The sequence below is a fragment of the Sesamum indicum genome, linkage group LG8 (genome assembly GCF_026168435.1).
Source record: "Sesamum indicum cultivar Baizhima isolate 11 linkage group LG8, ASM2616843v1, whole genome shotgun sequence".
Taxonomy (NCBI): domain Eukaryota; kingdom Viridiplantae; phylum Streptophyta; class Magnoliopsida; order Lamiales; family Pedaliaceae; genus Sesamum; species Sesamum indicum.
This window is the reverse complement of record NC_142664.1, coordinates 3,653,745-3,678,038: the sequence shown is the minus strand read 5'-3', so window position 1 is coordinate 3,678,038 and position 24,294 is coordinate 3,653,745. Positions and strand designations below refer to the sequence as shown.

Below are 24,294 nucleotides of genomic sequence, written 5' to 3'. Positions count from 1 at the left end.
AGAAATGTCGGTAGGTGTCATTTCCATTTTACCATATTCCTATTCAACATACAATCAACTTTTGTCGGACTGCCTACAGAATTCATCAGAACAAGCAAAACAAAGATCCCAGAAATACACTGTGCCCTTACATGGTTTATAAGCACACAATGACATTTATGCTTGGAGGGGCTCAGGACTAGGGTACATTTCTCAGCAGCAGGCTGCAAATCTAACGGTGCTCCTAGCATTAATGTTGCCACCGGCATGCATGTCTGGCAATACAGTGAGGAGCACAGCCATATCTGTCAAATTAGGCTGCGGCTCGGGGACCAAAACAATTTCACTCATTGCAGGTCTGATTTTTGCCCCAGGATAAACCTAGTGATCAGCCTGATCTATTAGCAAAAATCAAAATTATATACTACAGACATTCAGTACGATCGATTGAAATATATTCATCAATGGAAAGTTTGCTGCTCAGGCCAGGGCCAGAACTCCTGGTTTTCCTCAATGCCGCCGAACAGGCTGCAGTGGGGCTGGTTCGACGACGCCTGCAAGTGATCAGCTGTTCTTGATGAAGATTGGAGTATATGCGTCAGAGAAGCAGCTCCAACGGATGAAGGGGAAACGAAACCCTGATTGTTGTTGGGATGATAAAACATTATTGTGCTGTCTGTTGATGTTGTGTTAAGTTTGACATCATGACTACTGTTTTCAAGGCTTCCATTGCTCCAAGAACCCTCATTGTCTTTGTTGAGGTTGATTGTTTCGGAACCAGTTGATTTTCTACTTCTCAGGGCAGTCAGCTGCAGCATATTAAAGATTAAAGAACAGTTACCTATAATAAATAACAGTCGAAACTACTCGAATTTATGATACCTTAGAAAATTGGGAAGGAAATTAACATCACTTGATTGTTGTTTGAATATTCTACATCATGGGAAAACTGATAATTGAACATGAATTAAAGAAAATAGGAATAATAATCATAATTAAGGCCCAATAAACATAGGAAAACATAATAAACCTGTGAGCGAAGTTCCTTATTCTGAGACTTGAGGGCATCATTATCAGCCTTGATTAACTCAAACTGTCTCTTCAGGACACCGTAATCCTTCTCCAGTTGCTTAGTCTTCCATCGGGCCCTTCTGTTCTGAAACCATATAGCAACCTGTCGGGGCTTCAGGCCCAAAGCCCGAGCCAGCTGCATTTTCCTGTCGGCTTCCAGTTTGTTGCCTGATTCAAAGCTCCTCTCCAGGGCCTTCACCTGCTCCAGGTTCAGCCTCCGTTTCTTCTCTCCCAAATGCTGACAGCCATCGTCCGACATGTCATCCTCGGGCTGCAATTCTTCGACATCAAATGGCCTGGAATATGACATGGATCTCCTCATCAAGAACTGGGAAACATCTGAACAAAATTTTTACAAGAATTAGGATTTCTTGTAAGGAAATGAACAGAATAAACGTTGTAAAAGAATCGCCAGAACGTACCGTTTAAGTCTTGAGGAGCACAGGATGATAATGTGGGCAAATGGCCATCGTCATGGTTTCTGAACATGGATTCAGCTGCTGGGACAAAAGCCATATATAAATACTACTTGCTGGAACTTAATTCCAGGCCCTGGAAACTACAGACACTGTATACTTCTTTTGTGTGTGAATTCTTGAGAATGGATGGGTGGGAAGACTGGAATCCAGGGACAGACTCTGCAGGTGAGAGAAAGGAAGATGAAGACGAAGTGTTTTTTTTTTAATTTTTTTTTTTTTTTTAAATTTTCCTTATTTTCCTGAAAATTTCCTATGCATGATTGTAGAATTCGGACCTTCTTATGTAGTTTCCATATTTTCGTTTCCTCCAAGAATCTTATTTTGATGTCGGGCAATATATAAATGATTGGTCCCTCTGTTTCAATGTAAACAGGCAGAAAAACTAGTGAGGAAGATGATATTATTACATGAGCATTAAAAAATGTACAATTCTTCCATTTTCCAGCACTTTCAGCCTCATCTTCGTCTCTCATTCTTACAATTATTTTTTATCAGAATTATTGCTAAAAGGGTTATTATTATTCTTTTTTTATATTTCAGTTGCAATAATTAGACAAGTTCAGAGGAATGTCTATAATTCGCACCTTAAACCAACTCAAATTTAATTCTTCTCCCTCTCTTGATTTCAAAATCAATCTAATTTCCTGTCATCTATGTCTGAATATCAGTTAATATTTATCCAGTAACGATAATTTCACCGAATATTAATTAAGTCGACGGGTTAAAATTTACCAATATACTCAATTCTAAGACGACAAAGTGTTATTTAAGACAACCGGATATTTACATTTTATTTTATTAATCATTAATGAACTGGGAAGATTAATACACAATTTAAATAAAACATAGAAAAGTGCAAATTGTACTAAAAGGTTGAGTACTGCTCAATTTTTACCTCCAGAATAGAATGTTTTCCTTTATTTGGTACCTGCTAAACTTTGTCTTTCCCTTGCGAAAAACGTTGTATGCAGAAATCGTGTTTGGCAGAAGATAGCGAGAGACTGGAAAAGCATATCAAGAATTCAACTTCTTGGGGATGTTCAATGGCACCAAGAAAATCACCCAAACAAAGCAAAAGGTGGGTAATGACCTAACTCATCCAATCTCGGAATTCAGATTGGACAATGAACTGAACCATGAAATGTCTTTATTGTGGCGTGTATTTGTTTATTTGAATCAGACATATTTGTATAAAGTATTGTTCACTTTGACATAACCCTCATAAATTAATATCAGTAAGCACTGAAAACTCTCAAGTCAAGTCAAGTCCCTCATCTTCGTTCAATGTACGTAAAATGACATTAATTTTTGAAATTTTATATATATGCATAATAGGGAGACATAATCCAAATAAATAAGTTATATAAGTATTAATTTTGTGAGATGGGGGGTATGGTATTATTCACCCATCTCCACCTCCACCTCCACCTGGTTGTGGCCTAAAAATAAGCTAAGGCACATGGATCCTTAGTTGGAATGTGTATTGTTCTCCCAATTGGGGTTCTACTTCTTCAACTCTCTATCTTCTCCATCACATGCTTCCTTGTGCCCATCTGCCTTTTCCCAATATATAAATCTTCTACTTTCTTTCAACTTGTAATCAACACCCTAAATTTGTACTCCACAATGCTTCCCTTATTCATTACTAATTATGCTCAAAATAATTTCTTTAAGGGACAGTCCTCCAGTTTGGGCTTTAAGATCTCTTTTTTCAGATTTTGGGTTCAGATGGTGTCTGGATGAGTGAGTGGAAAAAAGTTAATGTGTCTAAATGGGCTAGACTACTTATCATATGGTCTGGGTAAAGGCCCAATGAGTCCAGCCCATTAAAAGATTGCCAGCCCCCTCAAATCAGGCTCTTCTTAAGTTGTAATTAGCAGAAATCATGTATGACGCTTTTACAGTTTTCTTATTAAGACACGAGTTTATCCCAGAAAGCGTTTCCCCTTTTTCTTCTTTGTGTAATTTTTTAAACCAAATATACATACATTCCTAAAATTCGAGCTCACAATCTCACCACTCATACAATGAATCGTTGATTCTTCATCTCTGTATAATTAAATATATGATGTTTGTATATATGTACGCATATAGAGTGATCATTACTCGTACTTCAAAATTTTTATTCTGTAAATTTAAAAATTTTGCATATTAAGGGTCATTGAGTGTACTTTTTTTATTATTATTATTTTAGCATATTCTGGTAGGTCTTTAACATGCGAATTTTTAAAATTACAGTACAAAATTGTCAAAATGAATTTATACATTTTCAAGTATTTTTGTAATTTAGATTGATAAAAAAAGAATTAATGAGAATATTAATGTATGGTGATGAAAATTAGGAATTAAGATTTAGGAGAGTTGAAGATACTTTATTATTATATATGATTCAACATTAATTAATTACAACCATTGCACACATCACAGCCGATGAGTTATTATAATTATATCTGCAGACAGCCTCGGAAAACATCCACCTAATTATAAAACCCAAATTCCTTAAACATAATTAGTAACTAGATTAAAGTCCTGATTATTGCAGCCTCGGGGCTGTCAGTATCTACGGTAGAGAGAAGTTGGGATAGCCTCGCACTCAGATCATCCATCTCTTTGTGCAAGTTTCTGATGTAGTTGCAAGTTTCCTGTAGCACTTTATCTGCTGATGCCTGCACCACCTCCATATATCACCTTCTTAGCTAAAAAACGTGTTTCATTTTTAATTGTATTTTTTTTTTATATGTATAATTAATTTACGGGTGAATACCAATTTACCCCTTGTGAATTGAAAATGAGCACATTATGTTCCTATGAAAAGAATATAGCAATTTACCCCATTGTACTTTTCAAAATGAAGCAATTTACCTCCTTATATAGGGAGCAATTTACCTCCTTATATAGGGAGGTAAATTGCTCCATTTTAAGAATCATAGTGGGGTAAATTATTGTATTTTAAAAAATACAGAGAGGTAAATCGCTATTTATTTTTTTATAAGGGGGTAATTTGCTCATTTGCGATATCACAAGGGGTTTGCTTGCATTTTTTCATTAATTTACACATACACACATATTATTTTACTTGTCGACCTTTAATTACTTGATTTCCTTAACTTGCACAAAACTTACAGAACTAATGTTAAATTTGATCAAACTCAATCTGAACTAACATTTCTCGTGAAGATAATCGTTTGGAAAAAAATACAAATTTAATCCTGTAAGTATGGAGATATACGAATCCATTTTGACAATTTTATTCTATAATTTAAAATTTTGATCACATTAAGTATAAAAAATGGCTCGAAAAATAAACCAAATTAAGCTGATCACATGCATTTTTCCAGCCATTTTAATGTTGTACACAAATTACATTACTAATGTCTATGAATTTGATAAAACTCAATCTGGAATTTGTGGTGAAGATAAATGTTGGTGTATATTTACATGTAGGAGAACAATGTGTGCTTGTGTGTGTGTGTGTGTGTGTGTGTGTGTGTGTGTGTTGTAGGGTGTAGGTATGTATACCTTGTTGGAGCGCCTAGTAGTGTTGCGAATCTCAGGAAGGAGTTGATGCAATTTGGAGACGAGTTCAATGATCTGATCATCTGTTATTCTGGAACTGGAACAGCTCCCACTTGACTGCCTCGACCTTCTCCCCGACATCCTTAATTAGAACCTTCTGCTCTTAATTTCTCAACCTACCTCATTCATATATATACATGTGAAGTGAGATAAAGTGAATAGAATTATAACAAAGAGAGTGGTACAGAGCAAGAGGCTGATGCATTTTTAAAACCATGTGAATTCACATTAATTCAAATTATAGTGTTTGAAACGTGTGGTTTGATAATGGAACTTTAGAGCCAACATACATAACTTTTGATATGAGTGGAGCTACGGAATGATATACCTATCCATGTGATTGTCTTTTATAGGAAAATCTAACCCCTCATAACCCATGTCGTGAGTGGTCATTATTCGTCATGAAATTTTTATCGTTCCGACTATTTTTTTCATCTTTTAGCAACATGCGAGTTTAGACCTAATATTTTCCCGTGTTATTGTTAGTGTGGTAGGGTATTTTTCGACCAAGTTATTTAAAATTTTTTAATAGTGTTGGAAGAATTGGGGGATAATTTGATATATGGATGTGAAAGATAGGTTAAAAAAAAGTGAATGTATTGTAAATAATGTGGTTGTTATTGTACTAGCAAAGTGGGGCTTGATGTGTATGTCTGAATATGCAAGAGCATGTGATCATTGGACACTTAATTATCTTTGTAATCCCTCCTCCATCCCTTCATTGTGCCCTCACACATCCATCTCACTTCAACTCAATACACATGCATGCTTCCTCTCAATTTCCATCATTTTTTGCTTCCATGCTGATTTTGTTATTTCTACTTATATCTTTTTGTATTTTTTTTATTATTTTCTATGCACATTCATTTTTAAAAATTATGGTAATTTTAGCCATTTTTTGTCTATATGGCTGGAAAATTCTACATCAGCCATGTTAACACCTAAAATTGATGACATGGCAATCCGACATGCTTTTTTTTTAGAAAATGATTTGGTAAAAAAAGAATTAGAACATGGAAAAACTTGCCATAATCAAGACCCAACAGATTCACGTATTTTTACCTCGATCTGACTCGATATGGTGACCCTGCATCACCATCGTTCATTCATAAACACTTCGAAAGTAGACTTCTGACATGTAAGTCCATACAAGTACGGACATATGGTCCTATAAATACTCCAAAGTCAAGAAATCCCATTTTTGAGAGAATATATTTTGTAATTTAACTCAACTTTCACATTCAAGCTAACTTAAATATCGAAATATTTTAACTAGGGACCTCTTAATAAGCATATCATTTTGTCTACTCAACGCTTGTCTTGGATTTAGCTATCCTTGGAGGTTTCGACAATTTTGATCCAATATATATATATATATATAGAGAGAGAGAGAGAGAGAGAGAATCAATTCAAGTATGGGAGATAGCAATAAATTAGATACATGATATTTGCATACCACAGCATATCTATATAAAAATAGATGTTCAAGATTTTGTTACAAAGTTTAAGTAGGAATTCAAAATGATATCATTGGCTCACAATTAAAAAATAGACCCATCTTTTAGTATTTAGAATACAATTGGAATCTTTCATCACAAATTGATATTAAAAAAACTTATATTTATACTTTATATATACACATAATGTGCAATACATATAAAGTATAATACGAATTAATAATTGTAGATGACGCAAATATTTGGGAAAAATAATTAATATTTTCGAGTGATCGAATTTGGTAATTAATTAAAGGAAAAATGGAAGGGAAACATATGTGCATGGCATAAAGGCATGGGGAAGTGAAAGGGACATGAGGATAAATTGTGAGGTATATATAAGTTAGTTGAGGGTGAGGGTGTTGGTACAAATGGTCACTGCCCAACAAATGTACAACAAAGTGAGAAAAATAATTGATTTTTCCTCCTTGTAAGAGACATGAAGCACCACTCACTTGATAGCTTCATTGTCGATAATAATGTCAAATGCCTTTCACCACCACCCACCTCGTGACACGTGGCCATCTGCATTATTAACCAACCACTTTTTACTCAAATTAATTAATTATGCTTTTGTCGGCCCTTTTTCTCCTTTCATTATTTGCATCCACCTCTTCTCTCTTCAAATATTCAAAATTCACCAATCCTTACTTTTTAATTATTTTATTAATTATTCAAAATTATCATTTCTTTTCTTTTTTTTTATTTCTAGTCGATTTTTAATTTCTTTATTAATATACGTAAATTATTAATATCAAGTATCTATAATTAATCAGTATTTATTATTACTATTACAGTGAAACATATATTAAAATCCGTTTATATATAGACAAAACCGAGACCAATCCAACTACTCAAGGCATCAACCTCCCCATTTACAGATGAAATGATTTTTGGATTGGGCTTCTCTGCGTCTTTCAATTGGGTTAGAGCCCACAGGTTATATCAATTTCTCTAAGGGCCCAATCCATTTATTGAAGTTTAGGACCACTCTCGAGCCTGCACTTTGCTTAATATTCACCCAACATTCGATATGTGTATTTAAAAAAATTTTAAAAATCATAAATAATTGAATTTTTTTAGTAATGATTGGTTATTAATTATGGGATATAATTCCAAAATATAAAATGTATGAAAAGTTCAGGCATGTGTAAGTTTCAGGGGTATTTTAGTAAATTTATTAGATACATTAAAATTATTATTATGATCAAATTTTATTGAAGGAAATGCAATAAATTAAAAATAAATAAATATTCAAAAGATGGTACGAAAACGGAGTTCTTATTTATAATAGTATAAATAAATAAGAACATAGCCATTTATAATGTATTAGAATATTTATAAATTAAGGATGATTTGAATTTGTTTGAATAATTGTATATCATCACTTGAAATTCTTTTCTTACATCCCTAAATCCAAATCCTTTCATCCAAATCTGATGTTAGACAACCTATCATTTCAATCCCTGTTTAGTTTTCAGAAATTTTTTTAGGATAATTACGTTTACACCCTCTAATATATGGTATGTTTGCAAAAATAATTCCTACCTTTTAGATAATTATATATACGCCTATCAGAAACGTCAACATTGTTTACATAAACCAGCTATATTTTTTAAAAAACTACACTTACTCTTAAAAAATATCGACATTATTACACAAACTACTCTATTTTTTTAACTGTTAGTGTTAATTTTTGTAATTATATATATATATATAAAGAAAAAATTATATAATTTTTTAACACTTACGCACCCAATACACACATACATTAACAATTTGAATACAAAATATCCCATAAAAAAATATATTGTACCAGAATTATTGGGTTGTCCCTTGCAAACTTTTAGTCTACCCAGTATTTTTCTCACGATTAAGAACTTCTTTTATATATTTGTAATTAATGAGTTTGAAATTCAGATGCGATCATGCATATATACTCGACAATTTCTCATATATATATATATATATATATACATACATGTCTAAGTATATGTATATACAAATATAAATTACATCGAGATTCCTGAAATTTGATATAATTAAAATATTCTTAATTTAAAAAACTATCGATCCCTTGATAATAACATCTTTTCAATAATTGGCCCAATTTATTAGTTTTTGTATTGTATTAAATTCATCAAAATGCCTTTTTAACCCTATTAGCACATATTTTTAAAAAATTTATATTTTTCTTGATAATAATATTCATCCAATATTATGTTTTTACATTTTTTTAATGATAATGTAACGTCTCTCCGATATTAGAATTTTTATATTTATTTTATTCTTCATTAAAAAAATCGTATTAAGTGGTATTTTTAATTTTTAAAATAATAAAAATGTATTTGTAATTATATCGAATTTTAAGGATGTTCAACATAATTTACTCTTTATATAAACATGGAGAAAATTACTCTTTTGGTCCCATAGAATAGGGAGATTTACACATTTAGTCCTCTATTTTACAAAATTTATGAGACTAACTTTCAATTTTAGGACCATTCTAAAAATTTTCTAAAGTATAAGACTAAACCTGTGGAGTTTTTTCAATTCTGGGACTATTTTAAAAATCTCACTAAGTAATATAATTCTTGATTCATACACAATCATTAAACTTGCATGAATGAAAAAAATATATTTTATTTATTAGTCATAGTCATTTAATTAATATTTTTTCATGATAAGAGAATAATATAATTAGTATAGCAAATAAAATATAAAATTATAAAAATATTTAATATGTGGTTACACTATTTGGAATATTTAAAAATCTCAATATCAATTTTAAATATAAAAAATTTAAAATAAATTTAAAACAGTACAGTTAAATTAAAATTCTTATGATAAAGGTAAAGTAGTAAGAAATGAAGTTATTTAAAAAAAAAAAACAAAAAAACAAAAAAAAAAAACAGCTATAAACATGCTAAGTTGCTTTTATCTTTTGATCTAAAAATGCTTTTCTTAGCAATTTTAAAAGTGAAAATTGACATTCCAAACACCTTAAAAATATTTTTTTAAAATAAAAAAGATAAAAAAACAACATTTTTTTAAAAAAAAAAATTTGCACAAACACTCCCTAAAAATATAATTTCATCAGTAAAAATGTTGTGTATATGGATAGTCAAAGTTTGTAGACTAGCTGCCACCTCAACAGAAAACACAATGAAGGAGACCCTTCATTTATTTTTCTGAGTTTCAGAGAAGAAAGAGCCAAACAGGTCCTTCCACCACTCACTCCAACCATGTGAATTATCAGTTGTCACTTAATTTTTGTCATGTGCGTCTCCTCTCAAGTGTGAACGTATGCTTGGAAGCTGCTCTGCCTTGTTTGGCAGTAACACTAATTAATTGATAGTTAAAAAATCTAAGTCGTACTTTGCTATAAATGAGCATGTGAAGGATTTAATAGTTGGTGATCCCCACAGATTCACACATAAATCGTACTTCACGCACACCACCATTAAATTGATAATGACAATTCTTAAGATTAGCAAAATTTTCATTTATGTTATCAGTTCAGTTTCACGTGAGAAAAGGCAGTGGAGTAGCAGAGATGGACAAACCCCACTCCCCGCTATAAATAACCTCCAATTATTGCTCTCTTTACAGATGGAAAATGCTTTGCTTCTTATTTTTGCATCTAACTTTTGCTATGCACTTCATTTTATATCCTATTTTTTTTTTAGAATCTACTTTTAAATATAGAGATAAGATTAATTTTAAATACGGAATCTAATTATAAAATACCAATACAAAATATAATACAACTTTTTTTAATAAAGTTTCAAATTTGATCTGGGTCGGATCGAAATGACCTCAAGGGCAGCCTAATCCAAATAAATGTTTGTGGTCTGAAAAATCATTAGACTTTTTAGAAAGTTCTCAACTAAAAACCTTTTATATTTAAGTTAATCGAGTGCAAGATCCAAAGAAAAGAAGTAAAAAATGTTCTGTCAAAATATGACATACTTTGGCCTATGAATGGTTTAGGAGTATTTATAAGGCTAAAATTTACATACTTGTATGAGTAACCATGTCGTGATCTTAGATAATTGACGACTGTGATTTAAGTTCAGCGAGTTTGGTTGGGTTAGGTGAAACCAAGGGATTTTTGTCTTATTTGTGTATTTTGAGGTTTTATGGGGATATTTTTATCCTTTAAAAACCCTTCTTATTAGACCCGTATCAGAATTGAGTAAAACTCGACGATTTAACTCTAGTTCGGATCTTCTACTATCGTTTGGTATTGTATTTTGTAATTCAATATATAAATATCATTTGTATATGTTAAATAAAACGTGAAATGTAACATCAATTTACAATTAAATATTCGAACTCACATGAAAAAAAAGATTTACAAACTCAGAAATCATCTAAGTATTTTTCTTTTTTACAGGTAAAATATTTTCGCTTTTGAGTTACTACCCGTGATTGGATTGGATGGTTTTCCAGTATTTTCTGCAAGTAATCAGGTGAGTGCAGACCTGAGAAGGCTGTCAGCATTTTCTGGGAGAGTTGGACAGTGTTTCTTGGACTCATTCAAATTTACTCACTTTTGTAATAGATGCGGAGGAGAAGGCAGGCTTGTTACTGTACACTGTACGTTGAAGCGTCATCCTGTGTCTGAGAGATGAAAAGAGTATGAGCATTTCGAGTTTGACAGTGGAAACTTCTGAGATCCAATGGTGTAGTTAGGTGCAATATGCAATAATTCCTCTTGCAAGCAATTGGGATAGCCCATGAACTTACTTCTTAGGTAGTAGTTATGGTTGAAAAAGGAGATTTTTCGTTAGTGGAAGATTCCTATGATCATGTTAAAAAATGATTGCTACATCACGCGCCGCCGGGGTTCATTAGCCTGTACTGCTTGTGTATGCACGCGCATCGGTAGGGGAGGGCCGAGGCGGAGGCTTCCCCCATACCAGAGGCCCTAGTGTTGTTTAATCACGTGTTCGCAGTCTACTTTTACAGGTTTTGACAATGATTATTCCTCTAAGTTCTACAAAAACCTTGTTAAGACTTCGCTGATACGATCTAGTGGACTCTCGCGATGTTGTAGGAGTGCACCGCTCACGTTACCCCAATCCAGACAGCGTGAACTTCTTCTGCTAGTAGCTCTAATGTCATAATGGAGTTGCTTGTATTGGTCGCTCCTCTTCTACAACGATGAAGAATTCCTATGTAATGTACAAAAAGATTATTATGCTGGTCGCTCAACTTTTGTATAGGAAAAGACAAGTTACTTCTATCTATTCAAAAATACCTAAAAAAATTTACAATGTAGTGATGGCTAATTCTTGCTTTGCTTTCAATAATTCAGGCCACATGGATGAAATGAATGTCTTTCCAACATATACAAGGTAGAGATGAGTCTAAATATCCTCAGCTGTCGGAAGAAAGTGGCTGTTTTCCAGAAACTGAAAAGAACATCAGCAACCACATGGGGGAGAAAGAAGAGAATGTTAAAAGTCCATTGAGCTGGAAAGGGGAGATTATGGCTGCCCTTTACCTTTTCAACAAAGTAATGTATCCCAACCAGAGAAAAACAGATGAACACACAGATTTTTGCATTAGAGTTATTTATAACTTTAAACATATATTGGGAATGGAGTTTGTCATGCTGAAAGGTGGACTTCACATCCCCATATCTACAGCTAGCCATCATCATAATAATACAAAAAGAAATGAAAAACAATGGTTAATCGACGCATGCTGATTTTCGACCGTTTCATATGCGATGGCGCTGCAGTTGCAAGAGCCTAGAATAAGCACCATCGGGTCGGCTTATGAGATCACCATGGCTGCCTTGTTCCACAATTCGCCCGTCTTGAACCACCCCGATGCTGTCCACCCCCCGTATTGTGGATAAGCGGTGGGCGACTACAATGGTCGTTCGGCCCCTCATTAGCCGCTCGAGTGCTTCTTGCAGCACGCATTCTGACTCTGCATCGAGAGCGCTGGTTGCCTCATCAAGCAGAAGGATTGACGGGTCCTTGAGAATCGCCCGTGCTATTGCAATCCGTTGCTTCTGCCCTCCAGAGAGCTGAACGCCTCTTTCGCCGACCGGTGTTTTGTAGCCATCAGGCAGTCCGCTAACAAACGTGTGCACATTTGCTGCTCGTGCTGCTTCGACTACTTCTGCTTCGGTTGCCCCCTCTTTTCCGTAAGCAATGTTGTCGAAAATGCTGGATGCAAATAGAGCTGGCTCTTGCTGCACCAAACCGATTTTGAGGCGAAGGGATTTCAAATTCAGTCTCCTGATATCTTTTCCGTCGATCATAACTTTCCCAATGATAGGATCGTAAAATCTTTCAATCAGTGCTATTACAGAGCTCTTCCCTGATCCGCTTGCACCGACTAAAGCTTGGCTCTGCCCGGCTCGGATTCTTAGGTTGAAGTCCTTAAACACCGGCACATCGGGTCGTGATGGATAAGCAAAATCAACATGACGGAGCTCAATCTCGCCACGAATGGATTCAACATGCTCGGCTTCGGGATCATCTGGATCAATCCTTGTGGGGCGATCAAGTATTGAGAACACAGAGCCAACGGCTTCTCCGCCCCTTACAATTTCAGGAGCGAGGCTCACGGTTTCTGCAACTGAATTGGCTGTGACGACTAAGACAACAAACACCTTGATGACCTTTGAGAATGTGGATGCGCCTATGCTAACGAGGTGGGCGCCATACCAAAGAATCAGAGCTTCAGAACCATAAAGAGCCAGCTGAGAGAGACCAAAGAGCAAACCGGAGCACAGACTGCGCCTGAGACTGCGACGTTGTGGGATGTGGAGTTCGTGGGCAAACAAAGAAAGGATCTTTTCTTGGGCATTGAATGCTGCAACGGTTCTAATGTTGCTTACTCCTTCCCCGGCAATCATGCTAGTTTTTGCATGCGCCTTGGCCGTATCTCCAGCAAACCCTTTGAGGGAGAGTTGCTGTACATTGCAAAAGTAACAGAAATTGTCAGCATTATGTTGCATCAAGAAACAACAGAACTTAATAACATGAAAATTGCTGGGCTCTTGTACACATGGAACATAATATAAGTAACTTCAATTACAAGACAGACTATGAAACGTACGTACACAAGAATCGGAAAGGAAAATCAAAATACACACATTTTACGTGGTCTGTAGAATACCCTTACATCCTGAAACGTACGTACACAAGAATCGGAAAGGAAAATCAAAATACACACATTTTACGTGGTCTGTAGAATACCCTTACATCCACAATCGCTCAAGTTTCTCCAAATATAATAGAACTTCGTACATAATTATATTTATAATCACTCATCAACTATTCATACGAGAATGACAGTAAAATATTAAAACTACAGATTTGCCCCCAACAATTATTTACATATTAAGAAATGAAAAGGGATAAGGTAAAAATAATTATCAACCCCACAAGTACACATATTCAAACCCTGAAACCCTCAATAAATGACTTGGTTTTCCCAAATTTATCAGAGACCAAAAAACTGAGGCTCACTGCCAAGCAGTGTCAGAGCAGCGTGAAAAACTTTAGACCAGTGAAGGTAGAAGTGAAATGAAACTCTACTAATAGAACCTACACAATTCCCATTGCACTGATGTTGATGAACAATAATAGAACTTTTTCATTCTTTTCCTCAGGGCTTGGGGGTGTGGTGTATCAGTTCTTTGTTTAATTTTTCAAAGAGTCAGAACTGAAGGGAGCACATGCAGAGCACCATGCTGTCGTGTCGTAAGTACACACTTGTCTTCTAGTGCCAAGAAAACAATATCTTTGGGTTCCAAGATTCAAATATTTACCTCAAAAAATGTAAATTCAACAAAAATAACATTCTCAATGCAATGCCCTCAGCCTATGAGATAAATTTTTGGTTTGGACACCTATGATCTTATAATTGCACTTTTTGAAGTTTAAGGGGCTTACCTGAGCAAAATTTGCTAGGACAAGTAGAGGGAAGGTAGCCAATATGAGGAGTGAAACTCTCCATTCGACGATGAAGGCAACTATGAAAGAAGTGAGAAGAGAAGTCATGTTCTGCAATATAACAGATATCCTTTCGGCAATGGCAGATTTCACGTCCGCTGCATCCGTGGCCAAGCGGGCTGCAAGGAGGCTTGAATTGTTCTCCTCCTCGTCGAACCATCCAACTTCGTTTCTCAAAATTGCTGAAAAAGGAGTGAAAAGAAATATTGTTTAAGAATTGTGGGTTAATAATGCCTTATGTGAGAAAACAAAGGATCATTTTAGCATGTAAATTATAGCAGGTCCACTTTCTTTTTAGCTGGTAATGAACGGATAATAGGAAACACAAATGCTGAATAAGAACCGTTTACCTGCGAGCATCATCCTCCTGACTCGTGTAGTAAGGTTTTCTCCCATTATACTGAAGAAATAGTGCTGAATTAAGTATGCCACAACAGCATAAAGACCAGCACCAATATAAATGAAAACATATTCCTTCGTTTTACGTTCCATGGCAGCAGGATTTGTATAGTAGAATACCTCGATCATATTGCTCATCACCAAGGCAAAAGTTGGGCCAATGAATCCAGAAAGAACAGACCCTATGGCTCCCATGATTGAGTAAGGCCACTCAGGAGCATTCAATTTAAGAAGTCGGCAGAAGTACCCAGCCGGAGCTGGATTCTTCCTATCAGTTTCCGCATTTGAGACCATCTCTATACGGCCATCAGCACCTGTGCTGTAGGAATAGCTCAAATTTCTCAAACTCCCAGAACGAAGGCTAAGAGATTTGGTTGACAGTGAATGGCTTAGCCGTGTTGAGCGTGTACGGCGCGTTGAAGGATTAGACAAATCTCTGTTACCTACCATTTCCTGGAACCTGATAAGGGATGCATACGCCCCAGCTTTGGCAATTAGTTCTTCATGGGTTCCGGTTTCTACAACTTGCCCTTGCTGTAGAACGGCAATCGAGTCTACATTTCTTATTGTTGAGAGACGATGAGCTACAACTACTGTAGTCCTCCCAACCATAAGACGATCTAGAGCCTCTTGAACGATGCTTTCTGAACCCGCATCAAGCGCACTAGTTGCTTCGTCGAGCAGAAGTATCTTTGGGTCCTTCAGCATAGCCCTAGCAATGGCTATTCTTTGCTTCTGGCCACCTGAGAGTTGGACTCCACGCTCTCCCACCTATATTTGGATCGAACAAGTGCATTAGCATCACAGTCATAACAAGAAGCAGCCTGAGTGAAGGGAAATTGCTAATGAAACCAACCTGAGTATTGTATCCATTTGGAAGCAAGGTGATAAAGCTATGAGCATTAGCAGCATTAGCAGCAGCCTCGACTTCTGCCATAGTCGCATCAGGCTTTCCATAGAGAATGTTCTCAAGTATTGTGGTGGCAAAGAGTGCAGGTTCTTGGTTTACCAAACCAATTTGATTCCGTAACCAGTTCAGCTGCAGTGTCTTTATGTCCACGTTGTCTAGAAGAATTTCTCCTGTCCATTTCATCAATGTAACCTACATTAAGTTCAAGTCACTTCAAATATCAATCTCAGAACAAGAGGAATTAAGCCTTTAGTTACCCTGATTCGGATCGTAAAACCTTTCTATCAAGGAGACAACAGTGCTTTTTCCTGAACCACTTCCACCGACTACTGCAATTGTTTTTCCAGCCGGGAAGAAAATGGAAAAGTCTCTAAAGATGACAATATCTGGTCTTGAGGGATAGCTGAAAGTTACATTTTTAAACTCAATGTTCCCATTGACCTCACTCAGGCACTTCCCATCTGATGCATCTTGAACTATAGTGGGTTTTTGCTTGATTATCTCAATCAACTTGTATCCAGCAGCTTTACCTTTGCTGAATGCGCCAAGATTAGAAAACGACTGACCCAAACTCCTGCACAAATCAAATGTATCATAATCTGAGGATTTTCCTTTTACACAGCTCAAGAACGGTGCAAAAAGATTTTATCAGTAGGAGCTTACATGCCACCAACAATGGCAGAGAAAATAGCTGTGAACGCCTTGCCACCATCTGTCTGCCCATTTCGAATAAAAACACCAGCATACCAGAAAACCAGAGCCCAAGACATACATGCTATACCATATGTACATCCTAATCCCAGTCCTTTAGCCATTCCAGCCTTGTACCCCAGCTTTAGAGTATTTTGTATTAAATCTGAATATGCGCTGAGGGCTTTGGTCTCACCGACATAAGAATAGACGGTCCTAACTTGTGCAATCGACTGCAATGACAGAACAAGCATTAGAGCACAGAAGGGTTACTCACAAGGTTTATTTGCGAAATTCCTTTCAAAATTCTTAATGCTCAAGAGTCTAGACAAATAGTTACTTCTCAAGTTCAATTACATTAGATTTAATTCTCCACATATTAATTATGTCTCAGCATGTCAATATTATAGTTACCATAACTGCTATTAACTGTGAAACTTCACGCTGTGAAGATTTGCTACAATTCATTTAAATGCAAAAATAAACAAACAACGAGTGTTTAAAACAAAAAACAGTCATTTCATTCCCTGCTAACCTGCTCGGCAATGATACCGGCGCTGGCATAGGATTCGCGACTCTTGGAGGTGAGTCCAGTAAGAGTATAGGCATACAGACCTCCAGCAAAGGCAATTCCAGGAATCACAGCCACACTGAGTAGAGCTAGCTTCCATGCTGACACAAAACCAACCACCAATCCCGCCAAGAATGTTGACAGATAATGTATGAAATTTCCAACCTATAATCCAAAAAAAAGTAAAAGAACTCAAAAAAAAGAAAAAGAAAAAGAAAAAACACTAAATAAAATGGTACACTTTATAAGCTTTCCTGCAATTCTTTCAAGAACTAGAAGTAGTAGTAGCAAAAGCAGTAAAAAAGTGTAATAAAAAACAAGATAGTAAACTGAAAAGGTAAACAATATTGGAATTTAAGATCAATCCAAACTGGCCCCAGAGAAGTGAACTCAACCCAGAAACCAACAGCCAAAATAGAAAGATACTGGCGCATGTTAACTAAAGCCATGCTAACGTGAGCACAAAGATTTAGAAATGAGAAGAGCGATCAGAAGTTACTCCATGGTCCCGCATTAATGGCTACCAACGGTTCCCTTGAACCGATCCGTTTTTTCCTTGTTTAGTGAAACATTCGTCCAGTACTAGATTACGCCGTTCTCTTTTGACAGAAAATACTAGATTTGCAACGTTACCGTTTATGAGAAGAGAAGAGAGAAAAGAATTTACCTTCTCGCTAATGGCATCTTGGACAAGCAGAGTATCAGTTGAGACACTGAAAACAATATCCCCTGTTCTTGCATCCGTGTCGAAGAAACCCACGTCCTGTTTCAACACTGCCTCCAAATACTTCCTCCTCAGCGCGCCCACTTGCCTCTCCCCAGTGTACATCCAGCATGCAATCTCTGCAATTTTTTATTTTTTATTTTTACATAAATAAAGAAAATGATTCAACTCAACTCCCAAGAATGAATAAAAAGAAGTGATCAAATATTCAAATGTTTGAGCAAAAAAATGGGTCCTTTTTTTATTAAGGGAAAAAGGAATCAGATACAATAAATGGAGAATTACTACTAACTTCGAGGTATGAACAGTGAGAGAGATGTGTAGTGGGAGTGAGATAATACTATAAAATAGGGAAATATTTAGGAAATCGACAGGTGATGAGGAAAAAGACAGAGGGACGGTCCAAGGACCACGTGCGACTGATCCGGAATGAACTGGCTAATACAGTATGAAAAAACGAACGCTTGGAGAAAGATTGAAACTTTATTACAATGCTACAAAAATTTGAACTGTATTCGAGCAAACAGAGGTGGAATAACAGAAGAAAAAGAAGAGCCCAGATCACGAATCCCACCTGCATAGGATGAAAGGCAGACTACCAATCCAAGATACACGAAATACAGAGCGTACTGCAGCATCAAGTGACAAAAATTAACACTCAGATCTGAGTAAGTCTACACAAAGATGGTTAGAAACGGAGGACTATAAGGAAACAAGAAGGCAGACCTTGGCAACTTCGTGTGTCATTTTGTGCAAATCCATTTGGTTTTTACCAAAACCATTGACCATCTCACCGAAAAGCAAGAAGAAAACAGGCATTGAAGACCCGTGTATGACGGCCCCAATGCTGCCAGAGATCATCAGCAAGTAATCATATTTATCTGCAAACGAAAATAGCTGGTAAAACGGCAGGCTCTGCTCTTTCTTCTTCTCAGACTCCGGCATTGCTTTCCCATGATCAGCTGCCTCCGCCATTCTCCAAGACAAAAAATGGAATCTTGAAACTTGAAATAAGAGAAAACAGCTAGCTTTCACTCACTCACTCTCAAGAAACCAACAAGAGAGAGAGATTAGTTCGTCTCATTCAAAATTATAAAGTGTTTCATGGCTATATATCTGGTGGGCTTTCTCAATATTCAGCATATCATCGAAATCTTGACCAACTGGGGATCTAAAGGAGAGCGCTCTACTTTTGTACACTTATAGCTCATTAATGGGTTCAGTAGGGAGAGAGAGAGAGAGAAAGAAGACAGAGCTAACTCCGGGGTCGCCGGTAATGTATGAGGTGGAGAGACTGAAAACAGTGCGAGTGCAGCAGTGTCTGTGTAGTAGAGAAGAGAGAGAGAGAGAGAGAGAGTTAGTGTGGGGGTGATGAGTAATATTAGTTACTTATAGGGACGGGGGTTGGAGGGGGCTTTAGGTCTTTTCATTTAAACATTGGTTCATGGAAATAGAGAAAGAGAATCTACCCACCTTTTGCTCAGTCTGCGCCTTTAAATTTTGTGCTCTCAGTCTCATATATTACTACTATTTCAACTTAGCTATCAACTTTTATCTTCTCCAACTGCGACTACCACTTCCTTTTACCCTTTACCTTTAACCCACTTTTCTTGAAAAGCAAATTTTTATTTAAAAGTTTAACCCCTTACAACGCTGTTCCATCCCATTCATCAAATTGGATTAATCTAAATATTATTCTATTTTTTAAAAATTATTGGAACCATCGATTCAATCCATAACCCGATTGATCTGATCTGAAATCAAGTGAATCGGCCGATTCATAAATTTCTTTTAAGATTTTCAAGAATTGATATAATTTGAAATCGATGATATCATATTTTATATGAAAATTGAGAAAAATATATATATATATACCATGAAACCAAAACGTACATTATAATAATTATTTAAATTATATATTAATAAATGAACGAATGTATTAAGCCCATAATTTAATTAAATTTTTATCTCATGTGATTGCCCAAGTCATTAATTAAATCATAAGCAACGGAATAAGATTTATTAATAATTTTAAGAATGGGGGAAGCTAACTATTTATGGACAAATAAGATTAAGTTATAACTTAATTATAATGGTAAATATTTTGTCATTTTTGTTATTATGCAGTTTTTCTATTGTATTCTTGACATTAATACTTTAACATATTGATTTACTATCAAATTTTGGGATACTTATTATTTTAATATATTTTTATATATTAATTTTACTATGACATCATTTATTCGATCATGGCGATTGAACCAATAACTCTTGATCTAGTCAATTTTTCGGTTCAATCGATGGCCTAGATTTTAAAGTATAATTGGTAGGAACACATTTGATACACGTGTATATCCTAAATTTGTATTATATTTATGTAATTAAATGGAATTGAAATAAGATAAAATGAATAACTTATCTAAATTGAATAAATGAGTTAACTTGAAACGTGTATAAACACAAATTTATCGATAAACTCATTATTTGCTAGCCAATATAGTTACTCTGACGTCTCTCTCTAACAAATAATATAATTAGATTTTATATGTAAAAATCCGATGCAATCGACGTGTAAGACACTGATGATTGCCTATTTTTCTTAAATTGAATTTGAATAAATATTTTCTTTTTTTTCCAGAAAACAAATATATGTGAATGTGTATTCTATACCATATTTGTATTTTAAGGAAGTACTTTTTTTATAGGTATATTAAGGAAGTAATTAATTTAGTAAAAATGGCAGAAGAAATCATAGGAGTGATGATAATAAAAGAGTGATTGTAGAGGGACAAAAGGGAGCCACAAGATTTTCTTCAATAATTATATCTCAATTAATTTGCTTTCTAGAGCATGCATGCATGCATGCATGGTTGCTTAACATCTTTCTTAGAATTATTTTTTAATTTAACTAGCCGTTCTAGCACGTCGTTTCTGTGTATGTATAATAAATAATTTTTTATATTTTAAATATATATTATAAATAAATATAAAATATATAAACAACAAATCACATTTCAAAAGAAAGAATGAATGAATGAAATAAAAGAGAACCAATTTAAGGTATTACCGACACAACAAAATAATTTGTGTAGTATTAAAATTATGTAAAGTCACTTTTGTAAAAAGAAAAAAAAAAGAAAGTAATTATAATTAATTTTTAAGGTTATCTAAGTAGGGGTACAGTTGTCATATTTAAAATTTGGTGCGGCAATGTTACTAACCGTAATTTGTGAGTGTAGAGAGCCTTTGTTTTTAATATTAGTACATATTCATGGAAATCTATATTGAAATCCCTTGAGGTTGTGATTAATTACTCAAATATACCCTTTATTCAGTAGCAAATTTCACATAAATATTCTTTATTCATGTAATTATACTTAATCATAGGGGGTATCGATGTAATTTACCTTCTAATTAAATAAACATTGTATCATTATGAAATAACACTTACCAGTAAATATTTAATAGCTGTGACTTTTTTATATGATTATACATCATTCAAATTTGATTTTGAATTATATTTTTACCGAATACTGATAAAATTTAATTTTTTTTTAATATAAAATTATTTAAAAAAAATTCGATCAAATTTTAATCCATCGACCTTAGTTATTTTAGAACACCTGTACTAGAAAGTCATGTAGTGCAATAATAACCGCAATCGATTACAAATCGATTGTCCTTACATGCCTAAAATTATTATCCTGCCTTTTTTGATCTCCTAAAATTTTCTCCAATAACACAAGTTTAAATGTAATTTTTCATAATTTGATTACTGTATTGAAAATAAATATTAAATTTAGATCAAAATCCGAGTGGTCAAATATATTATTATTACAACATTATCTTAATCAGTTGGCAAAATTAACACATCATGTGACAAGTTATAGACCACGTTAAAAATTGTGTCATTCTTGAATTGACATTGTTCCAAACATATTTGTCTATTTGGGTTACGTTAATTTCCCTTTGGTTGGGCAACTAATATCAGACTAGCCCACTTTATTTTGAAGCCTAGTGATTAAATTCAACATAAATTATGCCACGTCATTATTATGTGTAAGAAATGCATAATAATTGCCAACGAGACCTTATTCAATTAATAAGAATGAAATGTATTGATAATATAATTGATAGCATACTAAAAAAATACAAAATTATTAAACAGGAAAAGAAATATTTTTTTTCAATAAATCTAAATTTCATTAAATAAATAATAATATATCAGTACAATACCCGAAAAGAAATATTTGAAACTCCCATGTATACTCAAACAAACATATAAGCCAATTCACAATTAATTGCTTCATTTTGATAAATAACTTTTTTTATAATGCTCTTCCCCACCATTGGGGCACTAAAATTATGTCTAATTGGTTCAGGTCTAGACCAGCATTGTGATCGAATTTGAGGCTCACGTGAGATGCACATGTCAAATTTCAATCAAATTTATAATTTTCGTTAGATTATATTCTTAATGTGTCGAATTTTTTAAAATTATAATGCTTAATAACTAAATTAAATTCCAATCGGACTAAAACTATAACTATCATATAATTATGAAATCAGAATTATATTCTTTTCCCATTAAATTTCTGGCCGAACAGTGCCCCCAAATTGTGGGTAAGTTGTCGAGGCCTAGACCAGGATTGCATGGCCACATTGTTACACTAATTTCTTTCTGAAAAAGCATTTACTAAATTAATTACTTTACATAAAATCTAGATTCTTGCTATCTTAAAGCACAGATAGTCTAGTCTGGTCCCAAAATCGGGAAAATAATCAAATATAATAGCATGGTCCAAATTAAAGGGCTACCCTATCTAGTAGCTCTAGTGTTGTAGGCTATAGGATCATATGGGGAAGAATTAATTAATTTAATTAATTACGCAATAATCAGAAATTAATTACTAGATCATTAATGTCAGAGTATATATTGATCATGTTCATGGGACTGGTACGTACCTTAATCAGGTTCATGGGATTATCATCGTAATGCAACTGATGATTAAATATTTATGGCATCATGTAATAATTAATTAATTTTTGGATCATGAAAAAAATCGTAAATATTTTATGAAAAAATTGCATGAAACCCCCATGTGTTATAGATTTTCAGATACAAACCCTTTGTGTTAAAAATATAAGCAAAAAAGACCCTATGTTTTTTGAAAGTTTGCACACGTTCCTTTTGCCGTTTTTTTTACTTAATGGTATTAATTTTTTTGTTTGAAATTCCTGTTATACTCTTATGTAATATAAATTATTGTTATTATAATGATCGTTGGATCTTTTATGATTGCAACAGAACTGTAGGATCTAATAAATTTTTAATAGCCCTTGATCTTCAACAAATAAAAATAAAAGGTCCAAATTTTATGTATTTTAAAAATATATTTTATATTTATTTATGTATACATATATATATATATATATCTACATATATACGTATAAAAATACAAATATATATATATATAGGTAATATATATCGTATGTATATGTATGCTGGTGGAGGGCCATTGCTCCACCTCTAGCAACAGTCACCGTTTTGGCGATGACATCATGCCGAGATCTGGGCGGGCGACGACAAATTTTGGCGGTGAGTGTCCGCGGAAAGGAGGAGAAGTGAGGCGGCAGAGAACTGGCGGAAGACTAGTGGGGACGTGGAGAAGAAAACTTGGGGAAGACGATGCAGTTGCAATTTTTTTTATTTTTTAAAATTAATTAATTAATTACTTTTTTAATTTTGTAATGTAATGACTTAAATTATATGTATTTTTTTAGTTTAAATATAATTATATTAAAGCATTAAAATTTATTTACTTAATTTATATAAATAATACAATTCAAAATATATCCAAGACAAAATTAAATCAACTAATAATATTTAGAAATAAAATTATGCATTTGCATTTTAAAATTTGATATTTTTATATGTATAATAATTTAATGTGATGTAATAGTAGTTTTACATATCAATATTGATAAATATTAATTTTTTAGTAAAATATGAAAAAAAGTAAAGAATTAACTGATCAAAAAAAAGAGAGAGGGGATAATGGTATAGGATATGGGTGATTTTGTCCACTCAGAGGTCAAAGACTGAAAATAGGTCAAAATGTCATACCACTCTCATTTCCAACGAGTGTAGGCAACTCTCTCTCTCTCTCTCTCTCTCTCTTTTTAACGGAGAGGGTTTTTTTTTTTGTAGGATTTATAATTATAAAAGGTATTTTTTGCTATTTAATTAATACAGATAAATTTTTAACAATTTACCTATAACACCGGGGTATTTTGCAATTTTTCCATTTCTTTTGTTAAGATATATAATTAATGCCATGAACACCTATGGAAAAGCTCGTTCATTGAGTTGCATGTAATATATATGTCATCAGTAACATAAAAGGGTATTCT

At 34.1% G+C, this 24,294-nt stretch overlaps 3 protein-coding genes across 3 annotated transcripts; all 3 read right to left on the bottom strand.

Annotated features, from left to right (window-relative positions):
• Positions 1-81: 81 nt before the first annotated feature.
• On the bottom strand, positions 82-1,871 carry LOC105167666 (homeobox-leucine zipper protein ATHB-23-like). Its single transcript, XM_020695996.2, has 3 exons — positions 1,473-1,871; positions 1,010-1,389; positions 82-788 (listed from the first exon to the last, which is right to left on the bottom strand). Exons 1-3 carry the CDS (start codon positions 1,564-1,566, stop codon positions 441-443), a joined length of 822 nt encoding a protein of 273 aa, XP_020551655.1. The 5' UTR covers positions 1,567-1,871; the 3' UTR covers positions 82-440.
• A 2,005-nt stretch (positions 1,872-3,876) lies between these two features.
• On the bottom strand, positions 3,877-5,326 carry LOC105167664 (transcription factor PRE1). The gene is made up of 2 exons (XM_011087461.3): positions 5,049-5,326; positions 3,877-4,195 (listed from the first exon to the last, which is right to left on the bottom strand). The coding sequence occupies exons 1-2, from the start codon at positions 5,184-5,186 to the stop codon at positions 4,046-4,048; spliced, it is 288 nt and encodes a 95-aa protein (XP_011085763.1). The 5' UTR covers positions 5,187-5,326; the 3' UTR covers positions 3,877-4,045.
• A 6,828-nt stretch (positions 5,327-12,154) lies between these two features.
• Positions 12,155-19,250, bottom strand: LOC105167663 (ABC transporter B family member 19). The gene is made up of 10 exons (XM_011087460.3): positions 18,607-19,250; positions 18,455-18,509; positions 17,824-17,999; positions 17,121-17,321; positions 16,559-16,818; positions 16,153-16,469; positions 15,842-16,065; positions 14,937-15,756; positions 14,527-14,768; positions 12,155-13,541 (listed from the first exon to the last, which is right to left on the bottom strand). Exons 1-10 carry the CDS (start codon positions 18,853-18,855, stop codon positions 12,333-12,335), a joined length of 3,753 nt encoding a protein of 1,250 aa, XP_011085762.1. The 5' UTR covers positions 18,856-19,250; the 3' UTR covers positions 12,155-12,332.
• Between the last annotated feature and the right edge of the window lie 5,044 nt (positions 19,251-24,294).

Coding starts and splice junctions, on each gene's coding strand:
- LOC105167666 (XM_020695996.2), bottom strand. CDS start 1,566: ATGGCTTTTGTCCCAGCAGCTGAATCCATGTTCAGAAACCATGACGAT. Junction 1,390..1,472: donor TGCTCCTCAAGACTTAAACG/GTACGTTCTGGC, acceptor AATTTTGTTCAG/ATGTTTCCCAGTTCTTGATG. Junction 789..1,009: donor ATAAGGAACTTCGCTCACAG/GTTTATTATGTT, acceptor AATATGCTGCAG/CTGACTGCCCTGAGAAGTAG.
- LOC105167664 (XM_011087461.3), bottom strand. CDS start 5,186: ATGTCGGGGAGAAGGTCGAGGCAGTCAAGTGGGAGCTGTTCCAGTTCC. Junction 4,196..5,048: donor CTACTAGGCGCTCCAACAAG/GTATACATACCT, acceptor GAGGTGGTGCAG/GCATCAGCAGATAAAGTGCT.
- LOC105167663 (XM_011087460.3), bottom strand. CDS start 18,855: ATGGCGGAGGCAGCTGATCATGGGAAAGCAATGCCGGAGTCTGAGAAG. Junction 16,819..17,120: donor CCGGTATCATTGCCGAGCAG/GTTAGCAGGGAA, acceptor CTGTCATTGCAG/TCGATTGCACAAGTTAGGAC. Junction 15,757..15,841: donor CAAATGGATACAATACTCAG/GTTGGTTTCATT, acceptor ATCCAAATATAG/GTGGGAGAGCGTGGAGTCCA.